Genomic DNA, 13934 nt, shown 5'->3' with positions numbered 1-13934 from the left:
CTCTGTGTATTGCGGTGGAGGCTCCGAGCTTTGCGACGTCTTCTCCTTTCCCTTCACCGCTCTCGCCGCTGCCTTATTTCCAATTGGCTGGGAAGACGTGATCTCATCTCCCAACACTGAAGTGGTGAAGTCGCCCGTCTCCGATGTCTTCGTCCTCTTTGAGGAATGGGCGTCGCCCTCAAGGTACATGGACTTGAACCTCCAGTTGATTCGGAGCGTCCTCCATGCATTCCAGTAGTTGAAGGGGCCAGAAGTTGGGCTTCTACCTTGGAAGATGACTTGGGCCTTCTGTTGGAGCATGTCGTCGGAATGACCGGAAGGCCACTTCGCGCAAACCTCCACCCAAACATTCTCTCACAACTTCACCTCCGCAACCACTCGGGGGCGAAGTGTCCCTTTATTTGGCGGGGTTTCAAGGCGACGCCGAGGAGGGCGTTCACCCGCTCTAGAATCCAGCCCCCATTAGGTCCCGGAAGGTCTAGAATAGGTGTATGGGGGGAGGGGGGGAAATACACCTATAGGCTATTTTTTAAAAACAAACACAACCTTTTGACTGAAGAAGAAGTTAAAGAACCTTTAGTTACAAAGGTTGAAGACTGATACTGAATCTCTCTTCAGTAAAGAGATATCAGTTAAGTGTGAGGCTTTAACCTATATACGCGAGGCTTCAGTCTTGTTGTAAAACAGAGGAGTGTTCTGAATCTTACTAACTATCCAAATATTTATCAGTTAGACTAATAATACTGGAAGCGGAAAACTTTTCTTTTGAAATAACCTTTGTGATTAACACGTTGTCAAGATTTTGGTTTCACTTTGCAATTAATCAGTTTCAGTTAAAAATAAGTTTGAGCACAGATAGGAAAGTGAGAACTGAAAGCGATAAAAGATAAAGGGATTTTTACGTGGTTCGGAACAAGTTGCTACGTCCACGGTCAGTTGATCACACTAACAAACACTATAGACTTATACTTACAGGTGCACAACAAACCTTACAACTGAAAATCAAATTTTCAATACCAACACACTGGGTTGGATTTCTCGCTCACTCTTAGCACGCTAAGACACAACAATGCCTTTGCTAGTGCTGGCTAAGATCTCTTGGAGTCAGAACACTGGTCTGAACTCCGCACTTTACTCAAACACTCATTTCAATTCGTTGAAAGGAGGTTCAAAAACTACCAACTAGATCACAGAGAACAGGCTCTCTGTAATCGGTAACTTAGGCTTTGGATAAATAAGTATTTGCCTAAGGTTCTAAGAGAATGTATGTAATCAGCAATAGACTAATTTTGGCTTTAGGATTTTCTTCTTCTATTCAAACTTTGGAAGGCTTTGAATGGCTGAATTGCAAATTTGGCAGCGTTTCAGCTTGTGTATTTGAATCGGTGAAGATTGGAGTGATCCTCGAGCTCTATTTATAGGAGAGGTCTTGAATAGATCTGTTGGCGGAGATGGTATTCAAGAATTCATCCATTGTGAGAGTAATTCGAATTTAGCTGAGGCTTCAATCTTCGAGGTTCCTTCTTTGGTGAGAAACGGCGTGTCAGGTATAGGAGCTAAGGCGCCTCTGAAAAGTAATCACCGAAAAGGAACGCTCTGCAAAGAAAGGACGATCCTTTGTATCTCTACATTTAATGCGGCTGTACTTGAAGTGCGTGGCTTCCTTTAAGCTTCTGGAGATTCAGTCCGAGGAAGAATATCAACTAATACTTGACTTTAGTATCAGTCCTCTAAATCCACGTAGCATGCATCGATGAATCAGTTAAGACTGATTCTTCAGTTGAGAAACTCGTTCAGTCAAACATCAGTATTTGACTCTGTCATTTATTGCAAACATTAGTCGAGTTATTCAGTCTTCAGTCTTCAGAACACTAAACAAACTAGAAAGTGATCTCCAACATTTGAGTTAGAAAGGTTCTAGTCTATTACAAAGAAAATCTAAGGATTCTGGTATCATCAAAACTAGGGTTATGATATTTCATTAAGTTCCCAACAGCCCCAATAGGCCTCTCCCTTTTGATCGACACCCCGGACGGCATCGTTCGTCTCCTCTGCCTAAACACGGACAATAAGGTCCGTCTCCTCGAAGGTGTAGGTATGCCGAGCGGCCCTTCCTTCCTCCGGCGCCTTCTCTTTGAAGGCCATAGCCTTCCGCCCACTACAAGAAACTGGGCGATTAGCGACGGAAAATTCCGTCGCTAATCCCTGATTTTCCGTCGCTATTTTTAATCACCGACGGACGGCCGACGGAGGCCGTCTGTCGCCGTAAAATAGGTCGCTAAATCGAATACCGACGGAATTTTGGTCCGTCGCTATTTTAGCGACGAAAATAACGACGGTTCGACCGTCGGCCGAAAAACGACGACGAAATCGTCGTCAGTCAATAGCGACGGAAATAGCGACGGAAAATTCCGTCGCTATTTAGTGACGGACTGAAATTCCGTCGCTGTTTGCTCGCCCAATATTTAACGACGGACGACGATTCCGTCGTTATTTGTCCGCCCAATATTTAGCGACGGACTTAAATTCCGTCGCTAATTTTAAAAAAAAAATAATTTTTTTTTTAAAATTTGCTCTATCCAGTTATCGACGTCCTGTTATACACTTTTATTCTACTATATTATCAATACACCAATCACCAAAAACACAAAATCAATCAAATATTAAAATACTAAAATATCATTCACATATAGTCATAACATAACAAAATATTCAAGTGTTAAGAAACATAATAGAAATAGTCAAGTATTCAAAGTACAGAAACACAACATAATCAAAGAAGGCCCTAAAGGCTCAGACATCCTACACTTTTTTGCTATCTCTGATTTGGCTTTGAATTCATCAGAGTCCCAGTACTTAAGCCAATTAGGCCAGTCATCCGCGTGAATAAAAGAAGGCCTCTTGTTCTTCTTTTTCTTGATGTCGAAAACAAAATCCTTATACCTCCGTGCAGCAACCTCTAACCAAAGCTTATAGACATCTGCCTCTATCGCCGGATCCCATGTGAAATGTTTCTATTCAAACAACAAACAAAATATATTTATAAACACTAACTAATATGTATATGTATTTTGTAAAACAACTTGAATTAAATTATATTCGTACCTTAAATTCCTCAAAGTACGATGTCTTGATTGCAGGTGGAGTGAGTTTCCAATTGAAACCTTCTGGATTTTTAACTTGCTTGAAAATCTTAGTGACTGTGCCTGGAACCATCCCCAAGGGATGTAATTGGCTACAATTAACATTCAAAGTCATTAGTAATAAAACTAACATTTAATAATTCATAAGATTGTGTAACAATAAAAATTATACCCATGTCGTATGACGAGTGTAGTACGTCCAGTGGTGGGAGCCTCTGATGCCGCAGTAGGAACCGTTCTTTGCTATGTGATACTGGACATTGTTTTTAGTATGGAAACGTATATTATCACATTTCCTACACGGACACCTAATTTTTTCCCCATCCATTAAATCTCGTCTACTGCTAGCGTAGTCAATGAAACCTTGAAGACCTCTTTGAAAATCGGGATTCAAAGCTCCATCAGGTAGAAAACGTCGATACATCCACTCACGATTTTCACTCATTTCTACAATTTTGGTTCATTTAAGTGTGTTAGAAATTTTATATCTACATATTTTTAGAGTTTTATTAATCTTTAAGTCTATAGATACTATGATAATATAACACATGTTCAACACAAATTCTATAAATCAAATACAAAAACAAATACGCGGCTCCAAGCCATCACCACAGCAACAAAATGGGATGGAACACAGCCATCCCCCAACCTAATCTCCATTTACTACCTAGATACATGCTCGTCTAATATATACAAATAAAAAAAAATCCTAGATACATGCTCATCTAAAATTTAAAATTTTAACTATGACTACCATTTGAGCCATAGTACCAAAACAAGGGATAATAGAATAAAAACTTACTTGTTTTTTCTTATTCTCGTTGACTTCTTCCTTTCTTCCTCACAAATTAAGAATCACCCTAACAATCTCAACCTGAAAATAAATGAGTCAAGTTATTCATATTTTGACTTTATACAAATTCATTCCACCTCTTCTAGTAATATACATGAGTCGAGCTTCAGTGCACTAATAGACTTGTTAAAAAGTGAAAATATAAAATTAAATTCTTATTATACTTTAATTAATAAAAAGAAAAGTATATTAAAACTACAATTAACTTTATTTGTTAAAAGAAAATGATGAATTTATGAGGAGCAACTCAACTCAATTGGATTACACACTAATAATAGGAGGAGGAGTTAGTAGTCCAACCATTAAGGCTCCTGCTTCAACAGCGGCAGGAAATGCTGATGGATCAACAGAAGAAACACACACCTGCAACACATACAATAAACAAAATTCAAGCATTTCTATCTAATATAAACTAGGAATTTAGACTATGTCCATAGATAAATTGCAATATTGCAAATGAAATAAGATAGATAACTGTATTTAGGAGTGTCATACTCATCAACTAACCTCAAAAACTAGAAAAATCTTACAGCTGAGTTATTACGAAGAAATACAGTTATAGATATTTGAAAGGTAAAAAGAACCGGTTATGTTTAGTCAACATGAATATTGTTCTTTTTATTTTAGTTTTAAACTTTTAATACTTGGAAAATTATTATTGACACAAGTATTTAAAATACATAATAATCAAAGTTTGATTTATTTATTTATTTTCTTCATTTATTTGAAGTAACCGAGAAAATGAATAAATCTTACCGGAAGGGCAGTCAAGCGCGTTGCAAGTCTCACAGGCAATATCTACACGAGTTGCACCTCCCTAACAAGAATCAAAATTGATTTCCGCCTAAATCCAATTTTGTCCCATAAAAACTTGATTTGCAGATTCTGGCAGGCAGATACTAAACAAAAAAAAATTAATTTAATTTAGTTATCATAATTAACAGTTTAAAATTTAAAAACAAAAAAAAAGAGAAAGAACAAGCTCACCTCACCTGAACAGTGGCCGAGCGCGGTGCGGCGGTGCCGGAGCAGCTTCACGTGACCAGACGTCCAGCGGCGGTGGTGGGAGGGACCTTCTCCAGCGACGGCGGCGGCGTTCGACGTTTTGCGGCAGCGGCCGCGGCGTTCGGCTTTCTCCAGCAGCGGCGTTTTCCAGCAGCGGCGGCGTCCAATCGACGGCGTTCTCCAGTGGCGGCGGGGTCCGATCGACGGCGGGTTCCGATTGACGGCCTTCTGCAGCAGCGGCGCCGGGTCCGATTTGCAGTGGGAAAGAGAGATTTTGGGGCGGGGTCGCTTTTGAGGGAAAGAGAGATTTTGGGAAAATTAGAATGAATTTCTCTCATCCCGCGTCTATCTATTAAATAGGGCCCACCGACGGAAATTACGACGGATATGTCCGTCGCTGTTACCGACGGATCCTTTTTTCCGTCGTTACGCTATTTTTAATAACCGATAAATTTTAAAAAAATTAACGACGGAATTAAATTCCGTCGGTATCCGTAAAAAAATAAAAAAAATAAAATTTAAAATGAATCTACGACGGATTTATTCCGTCGGTATAAAATTCCGTCGTTGTTCCGTCGTTATTTCCATCGGAGAATTTCCCGGGAGGTATTCGCGCCATCTTGAACCGACTCTCGGAAAATCCGTCGGTAATTCCGTCGGTACTTAAAGACGGAACATGTTCCGTCGTTGATTCCGTCGGTAATTAAAGACGGAAAAAATTCCGTCGGTGATTCCGTCGGTGTCCGACACATTTTCTTGTAGTGGCCGCCCTCCTTTCTTGGGCTTCGACGCACTGTGGGTGGCCGGCGTCTCCTCATCGTCGCTTGGATGAGGTTCCTCCTTCAAGTTGATACCCGTCAAATCGGGATGATAATCGTATCCTTCGGAGAGGTCGGGAACTCAATTTGAGCTGTACCAATTGGGATTGTGTGGATCCATATTTTTTTGAGAGAATTTGATAGAGTAGATAGAAGAAAATTAGAGAAGATAGGAAAAGATGTGTGAAGAAGAAGAAGATATGAGTATTTAAATAAGAGAGAGAGAGAAAAAGGAAGGAACAGTCAAATAATCGATTTAAATAAAAATGTTTTTTTACAAACGGCAACGGCCGAATTTTCAAATTTCAATTTTTTTTAAATAAGCGCGTGCTCAGCACATGCCTTCTCCACCCAAAATCATGTCAGCCCCGATAGATCGGGGCACACTCGAGACAGGCGAGGCTGCAGTGGGTGACCCGATAGCTGGGTGACTCGAGTCCCCCCTGTCGGATCCCCACAGTGGATGCTCTTAGATTATAGATTCAATGAAATTCTACAATTCTTTTCGTAAGTAGTTTGAATGTATAGTCTCATTAAAACTTTGAAAATGTTGACCACCATAGCTTCATTTATGTTTTTAGTGACATGAAAGAGTGGTGACATTATTTAATTACCTTCATATATAATTTGGGTTTGTGCAAACATATATAAATCGTATATGTAAGTTAATTTTTGGCTTTAAAATAAATTAAATTAAAGTATGTTAATTATAAAAAAAACCCCCCCAAAAAAAAAGCCAGACTCATGCATGTCATGAAAATAAATAGATTCATGTGTATTTACAAAATACATTATAAGCTAGTCAAACTTAAACTATAAATTTATTTAATGAAATTAATGTTCCCAATAAATATATATACATATTTAATTAATGTATTTTTTTTTGACTTGGGGGAGTTGGGGAGGGGGAGCAGTGGGGTTTGAACCCGAGACCTCACTGTTTACAGACAGAAGGTCGCACCGCTTGGTGTGCCATTGGGGACTACATATTTAATTAATGTATTAAAACTATAAAAGGGGTAAAAATATCTTAAACTAATTAATTTTTTGATTTAATCCGGATCAAATTGATCCAAATAGCAATGTCCTTAACCTATTTAACCTTTCTTAAAATCTATCATAATTCCAAATTCAAACACATTTGGAAGTTTGTAAACATGATAATCCCTTTTCCCCGAAATTGATGCTCATCTTTTCCCGAAATATAAAAGTTTTGCCGAAATTGCAAAACACATGAAGTTTTAACTTCTTTTTACCATTATCCCTTTCCGCAATCGCCAATAAATGGATTTTGGTGGCAACTTTTATTAGGAGAGGAATAGGTTCCTACTATTCTCTATTAGAAGGCAAACCTTTTGTTTGGAAGTTGGACTCTATAGTGAGAATGGAGGCTTTCGCAACGTTGCCGGAGGAGACCGTGTCGGAGATTCTGTCGCGTACTTGTCCACTCGACGCCTCAAGATTTGCGACGATTTCAAAAGGCTTCAAATCAGCGGCGGAAGCCGACTATGTTTGGGGCAGGTTTCTGCCGTCGGATTGGCCGGAGATGGTGTCGAGATCAGCAGCTCCAGTGGTCTACAGCTCCATGAAAGACCTTTACTTTAGGCTTTGTCACTCTCCGATTACTCTTGACGCTGGAAGAATGGTATGCATACATTTTCCCTTTGCCAACACTCTTTCATTAATTAGGTTATTTTATATAAATCTGACCCCATATTTAGTTTATCACTTGAAGATAATACATGATGTTTTCTATTTTCCGATAACAAAAATAAATATTAAAAATTACATGATATTTTCTACTACAATTCTGAATTCTTACATTTTTTATGTACCCGGTTAATGGTTATGTTTCTTGTGATATTGTGTATGGACGTTGTGCTTTTGCTACAAAAGGTTTTGATTTCCAATTTTTATTAGACCGTTAATTAGTACTTCATCCGTCGCACGACTCTTGACATGTTTTCTTTTTTGGGTCATCCCACGAATCTTGACACATTTTCAAATAAGGTAATAATTATTACATTCTCTTTCCTAATTTATCACTTTTACTACATTCTCTCTCATACTTTATCACTTATATTACCTCTTATCTCATACTTTATCACTTTTATACTTTATTAACTACACACTTAGAGCACTCCCAGCAGATCACCTAAATGCATCACTAACTCTAAATTTAGGCTAAAACAATTGAAAATGAGATAAAAAATGCATCCAACAGATCCCCTAAATTTGATGGGGCCCACAAAATTTTTTACACCCACTTAAATTTACACGCACCCTAAATTTATTTTAAGCTTATAATTAGTAGGGCCCACACATAATTATTGTTTTTATGTAGAAAATAGGAGATCTGGTGTATGCATTTATAAAATCGAGATCCTAAAATTAAATATGAAAGTTTTAGAGAGGAATATAGGAGCATAATTTTGGGATTTCTGCTGGAAGTGCTCTTAAAGCACTAATCTACAACTCCTTAATTCCCGTGTCGAAACCAAACATGTCAAGATTCGTGGGACGGAGGGAGTATATGTTCTAATTTAAGGAAAAAAAAAAAACAAAATATGGGTAAGAAAAAGAAATTGCAAATGCTTTCCGTAAAAGTTACAAATATTACCTACGAAGACTTATGTTTATGATGTTTAATTACTTTAGTAACAAGATGTATAAGCATATCATCAATCATCTCCCACATGTATATGAGAAAACGGAAACACAGAAAGAAAATTTGGTGATGAACATGTTACATAGTATATATTTCTTGAGAAATTTGATGAATATATTTGTTGAAATCAGATATTCTGGCTTGAAAAAAGGAGTGGTAAAAAGTGTTATTTAATGGGAGCAAGAGAGCTGGGGATCACGTGGGCCGTTGATACCCCGTGGTACTGGGAATGGACATCTCATCCAGACTCAAGGTCAGGTCCTACTTCTCTCACTCTTTATTTTCATCCTAAGCGCTATTCATTTATGCAAATACTCAAAATGGTATATACCCCTTTTTATTTTTTTAATGGAATTAATCATGCCCACAAACTTCAATTACTTATGAGTTAATTGTCAGTAAATACAAATCTTGACACATTTGATTTTGGCACGGAAATTAAAGAATTGTAGATTAGTGTTTTAAGTGTGTAGTTAATAAAGTATAAATGTGATAAAGTAAGAGAGAGAATATAATAAAGTAGAAGAGAGAAGATAATACTCCCTCTGTCCCTGAAATAAGTTCATCTTTTTCCTTTTTGGGACGTCCCCCAAATAAGTTCATCTTTCTTTCTTTTCATTTTTGGACAACTACCCCACCACTAATAATACTTTATTTATTCTTATTTTTCACTTTTTCACCACTCCCAATACTAAATATAACACTTTTTCACTTTTTCACCACTCTCAATACTAATTATAACATACTTATTTTTCTCCACTATCAATACACTTTACCACTTTTCCTTAAAACCCGTGCCGTCCCCAAAGAGTAACTTATTTTGGGGACGGAGGGAGTAATTATTACCTTATTTGAAAACGTGTCAAGATTCGTGGGACGGCCCAAAAAGAAAAACGTGTCAAGATTCGTAGGACGGAGGGAGTATATTTTTGGAATTCGACCTGAGCCGAAAGTTCGCCAATTAATATATTGATTGTCTGAATTCTGATGGCAATCCGAAGGTACCGTTGGAAAACTCTTAACGTTATCTTTCTCATGATACTTATATTTCTGGCTTTTGATAATCGAAAGTGGTGAAAAAATGACATGAAAATTGAGGTCACAAAACTCTATATTTTTTCTTTTTTTCAACCACTTCCGGTGACCAAAACCCAACAATATAAACTTCATTAGAAAGATAACGTCAATAGCTTTCCAACGGTACCTTCAAATTTCCCATTAAAATTCAGACAATCAATTTATTGGCCAACAATTTTTTGGAGTCAGGTCAAATTCCAAAAAAATAAAAATTTATGTATTTTTTGATAAAAAAAAAATATATCAATCTGGTTAAAAACCAAATTTTTGATATAATTTGTGTATTTATAGGCAATTAATCCATTTCTTATTAAATATGAAAGTTTTTGTTCTCTCAAATTAGAGTATGTTGAACTAATTGTGAGAACAAAATTCAACAACTACTGTAAAAGCATAAATGCAGTGAAAAGTAAATTATGGATGCCATGAAATAATTTTATGCTGCAAATTGTCAATTAATTTACGGTCTGAATCCATTATAAAGATGTGAATTAAAATTTACTAAACTTGAAATTCCTCTTAATCAAGTAAAAACAACCATATGATAGAAATCATTTCTATTTAATATTTTTTTTTTTTTTTTTTTTTTTTTTGATCGGTCAAAGTCATGTTAGATGTTAGTAGTTAGTTCCCCATCCACTCCAAGAACCACCTTATCTCTCCATTCACCAAACTCCACCTTATATCTCCAATCACCAATTCGTTCCCAAGAGGGATCGAACCCGGGTCACTTCACTTAAGTGAGGACCCGGTGGCCAGTGGGCTAAGCCCCCTGGTTCTCTCCGTTCCTATTTAATATATCGCACGACTAACTAATATTCTCTCCGTTCCGTGAAACTTGAGCAATTTCTTTTCAACACGAATTTTGAGGAGTTAGTGTTTTGTGTGTTAAGTGTGATATATGAAAAAATGAAAAAAAAATGTATATCATTTAAGGAAAGTGCTCAAGCTTCGCGGGACAACCCAAAAAAGAATACTACTCAAGTTTTGCGGGACGGAGAGAGTAATACAAAGTAATTAGATTCTACTGAGCTAAATGTAACAAATGCTCATACAATATTTCTATCAACCTATCACACTCTAAGATTTACAATTCTCTTGTTCGAGGTGAATCAATTCACAAGGCTCTCACTTAAAATGAACTAAACTAATTAATTGTCAAAGTAAAATCATAGAATAGAACTCAACAACACCTCTATTCAATAATGACTATTGCACTTAGATAAATTTATATCGAATGCAATAAGTTCCAAGTCTTGAAGTTTATAGATGAAATGGCCGCAAAGATATGACAATCATTCTTTATGCTTGAGTTCGAAAGAAAGTACAAACTTGAGCCCAAAATCTTTTTAACTATCTCTCATATGTTCAAGCTTTTGACCAAGTCAATCTCGAATTATTCCTTTCTTATTGTAACCGTATAATATTGCTACATAAAATCAATACCAAACATATTAAAAAAAGAGGTGGTCTCCCGTGAAACCGGTTTCAAGGTGAAATCGGTTTTCCGAATGACACTACTTCAACATACAAATGACACTTTAAAATGTTATAGTGCCATTTGTAAGTTGAAGTAGTATAATTGTGAGACCAGTTTCACTGTGAAACCGGTTTTACATGCATGAGTTTTTGTGTATACACATTATTCATTTGATGATTAAGACAAAATCTGAATAAATAAAACATATAGACTTAATTTAACAAAATATACATCCTCTCACAAATTTACTTTTCAGTAACTGTACACGATTTACGAAGAGTAAACTAATACTCCCTCTTTCTCATTAGAGACTTGATCTGTTTTTCTTTTACGACTGTTTCAATAAATTACGAATTTTAAGCATATCACACGCACAAAACTTCCCCGTATGCAAAAAAGTCATAAAATGCGGGAAATGATTTAATTTGTAGATTCTCAGAAGTTGCTCAGCTTCAATCTGTTTGCTGGCTTGATATCCGAGGCAAGATAAACACGCGAATGCTTTCACCACACACCAAATATGGAGCTTATCTGGTGTTTAAGCTGGCGGAGAGGTGCAATGGGCTGCGATCAGCAAATGCGGTGGTGAGATTTGTGAATGAGGAGACGGATAGTGAAGCTGAAGGAAGAGCCGCCGTGGTGCACCTGCAACGAGGCCGCCGCCGCCGTAGAAACGAAGAAGTTGCAGTGCGGAGGAGTGATGGGTGGATGGAGATTGAGATGGGAAGCTTCTGTAGTGGAGAGGGAGATGAGAGAGATGAGGTTGAGGCAAGGCTCATGGAGATCAAGAACAATCATTGGAAGTCTGGCCTCATTGTTGAAGGCATTCATTTTCGACCAAAGCTTTCTTAACTACTTAATTTCGTTCTATCAAATGTTGTTATTGTTAAATCATTCGAATGAAGTAGATAAACTTTTGGAGAGTTATATTGTTGGACAAAAATGCAATATGCATGTCGACTTATATCAATATATAACGTGCATTGATGTTTTGTGGAAGTCCAATTAAAACGATTGCTAATTAAGTTTTAATTTGTACTATTTGAAGGTGATGATTAGAGAGATCATTAATTCTTTGGAACATATATATATATAGTCAGATGTTCAAGTAAGTACCACTAAATAAAATAAAAATAGAGAATCATTTTCAGTTATTTGATCAATAGAGAACTATTTTCAGCCATTTAATCACCAAAATCTATGGTGGAGGCATCATCTTGCTGAATGAATGCATCACTTGAGTTTGATTAATCCTGGAAGGAGTGGAAATTTTATTTTTTTGAGTGGAATTAAATTTAACAATAAATACATAATTAGTTATAACGATTTTCATGTGCTCACAAAAATTATTGTTCTCACTAAAACCGCACCATATTTTTTGTGAAATCATGAGAATAATGAATAAAACGGTATATAGTGATGAATAACGATATTTAACTGAAGAACCTTATTTCAAAAACATCTATATTTTTTTTAAGTTTGTAAATATTGAAATCTAATTACAATTTGTTTAGATTTTGAATTATGAAGTTTATAAATTTAAAGTGAAAAACTATTGTAATTATTAAAGAAATGTAAAAAATTATTTATTTGAAATACATAGTATAAGTATTTCTTTATCTAATTTTTTTCATGATTAAATTTAATAGAATATCAATGTTGGAAAGATAGATGAGCTAATATATGTATGGAGATTGAGACTTTTATTTAGATGATGAATTGATGAAGTTTAGTATAAATTTAATGTGGGATAAATGAAGAAAAATATAAAAATGCCATATAGTGTAGAATTGAGAATGAAATAAATATTAGTACTAAATTGTGAGAGTGCCATATAGGATAGAGAATAATGCAGAGCTCTTCAGCTATTTATATAATAGATAGATAGATTGAACCAAATCAAAATTGTTAATTCCATTCTTTGAAAGAGAAATTCTTGGACAAAAGAATATGTCATCTTCTAATTAAAATCATGATCATGGTATAGATGAATTTCAATGGGTTTCACTCAAAAGCTTTGGTGGTATGAAGAATGTTGTTACTCCCTCCGTCCACTAATTCAAGACCTACTTTCTTTTTTGGTCCGTCCACCAACTTAAGGCCTATATATTTTTAGTAAGTTTTTATTCATATTTTAATTGGTGGGACCCAATAAACAATATATTTTTTCTCCATTTAACTAATAAAAAATATATTTTGTGGGTCCCTTTCTCCACTAAACCAATAAATAATATATTTTGTGGGTCCCTTTCTCCACCCAACTAATAAAAGTATACTTTTTTCTTAAAACCCGTGTTTTACCTCCTAGGCCTTGAATTAGTGGACGGATGGAGTATCTCATTTTGTATTAATTAATTCTTACTTTTTATTGTAGTAAAATACACATTATTCATTTTCTAAAATATATATATCATCCACAATAAATATACCGTTGGAAAGCTATTGACGTTATACATTATTAATCCTATATAATACAAGCTGCAAGCAACATTATACTCAATAGTCAATTTTAATATCACAAACTCATAATGATATGATTAATATCTAATGCTGCACATAAATCCTCCATCATGTCTTATGTTAAATTTACATATTTTTTTTTTCTTATTTTTCTAATATCTATAGTTCCACATTGACTTTTAAAAAACTTCATTAAATGAAAACTGATATAATAAGGTATTTTTATATCCCAAAGAAAAACTAACATTTAACTAACAAAAATGACTTAGAATAATATAATTTGAAATGCACCACCAATTTAATTAATTTGGTCAAATTATGTTAATTAAAAAAATAATTTATATAGTAACTGTTTATATACTATGATCATAAAAATAATATAAAATAATTATAAAATCTTTGTCGAATTTCAACGAATTACACTATAATT

General features: G+C 35.5%; 2 protein-coding genes across 8 annotated transcripts; one reads left to right on the top strand and one right to left on the bottom strand.

Moving 5' to 3' along the window:
* Positions 1-2641: 2641 nt before the first annotated feature.
* LOC131024171 (uncharacterized) lies at positions 2642-5433 on the bottom strand. Of its 7 annotated transcripts, XR_009101680.1 has the most exons (7): positions 4984-5427; positions 4753-4895; positions 4297-4359; positions 3946-4017; positions 3316-3590; positions 3106-3235; positions 2642-3014 (listed from the first exon to the last, which is right to left on the bottom strand). XR_009101680.1 is itself a non-coding variant. In XM_057953674.1 (2 exons), exons 1-2 carry the CDS (start codon positions 3274-3276, stop codon positions 2742-2744), a joined length of 444 nt encoding a protein of 147 aa, XP_057809657.1. In that variant the 5' UTR covers positions 3277-3939; the 3' UTR covers positions 2642-2741. The 7 variants fall into 7 exon arrangements, 1 of the variants encoding a protein (XP_057809657.1); XR_009101682.1 differs by having other exon boundaries at positions 3106-3590; positions 4753-4813; positions 4989-5433; XR_009101678.1 differs by having other exon boundaries at positions 3106-3590; positions 4984-5432.
* Positions 5434-6991: 1558 nt separating this feature from the next.
* LOC131024170 (F-box protein At2g02240-like) lies at positions 6992-12043 on the top strand. Its single transcript, XM_057953673.1, has 3 exons — positions 6992-7464; positions 8619-8740; positions 11476-12043. Exons 1-3 carry the CDS (start codon positions 7204-7206, stop codon positions 11894-11896), a joined length of 804 nt encoding a protein of 267 aa, XP_057809656.1. The 5' UTR covers positions 6992-7203; the 3' UTR covers positions 11897-12043.
* Positions 12044-13934: the final 1891 nt, after the last annotated feature.

The sequence above is a fragment of the Salvia miltiorrhiza genome, chromosome 5, assembly GCF_028751815.1.
Source record: "Salvia miltiorrhiza cultivar Shanhuang (shh) chromosome 5, IMPLAD_Smil_shh, whole genome shotgun sequence".
NCBI classification, from domain to species: domain Eukaryota; kingdom Viridiplantae; phylum Streptophyta; class Magnoliopsida; order Lamiales; family Lamiaceae; genus Salvia; species Salvia miltiorrhiza.
The sequence above is the reverse complement of the archived record's forward strand: the minus strand, read 5'-3'. Positions and strand labels throughout refer to the sequence as shown.

Excerpts from the sequence above, each read along its gene's own strand:
- LOC131024171 (XM_057953674.1), bottom strand. The coding sequence starts at position 3,276 with ATGTTAGTTTTATTACTAATGACTTTGAATGTTAATTGTAGCCAATTA. Across the intron at positions 3,015-3,105 it reads CGTACTTTGAGGAATTTAAG|AAACATTTCACATGGGATCC; the intron begins GTACGAATATAA and ends TTGTTTGAATAG.
- LOC131024170 (XM_057953673.1), top strand. The coding sequence starts at position 7,204 with ATGGAGGCTTTCGCAACGTTGCCGGAGGAGACCGTGTCGGAGATTCTG. Across the intron at positions 7,465-8,618 it reads CTCTTGACGCTGGAAGAATG|ATATTCTGGCTTGAAAAAAG; the intron begins GTATGCATACAT and ends TGTTGAAATCAG. Across the intron at positions 8,741-11,475 it reads ACATCTCATCCAGACTCAAG|ATTCTCAGAAGTTGCTCAGC; the intron begins GTCAGGTCCTAC and ends TTTAATTTGTAG.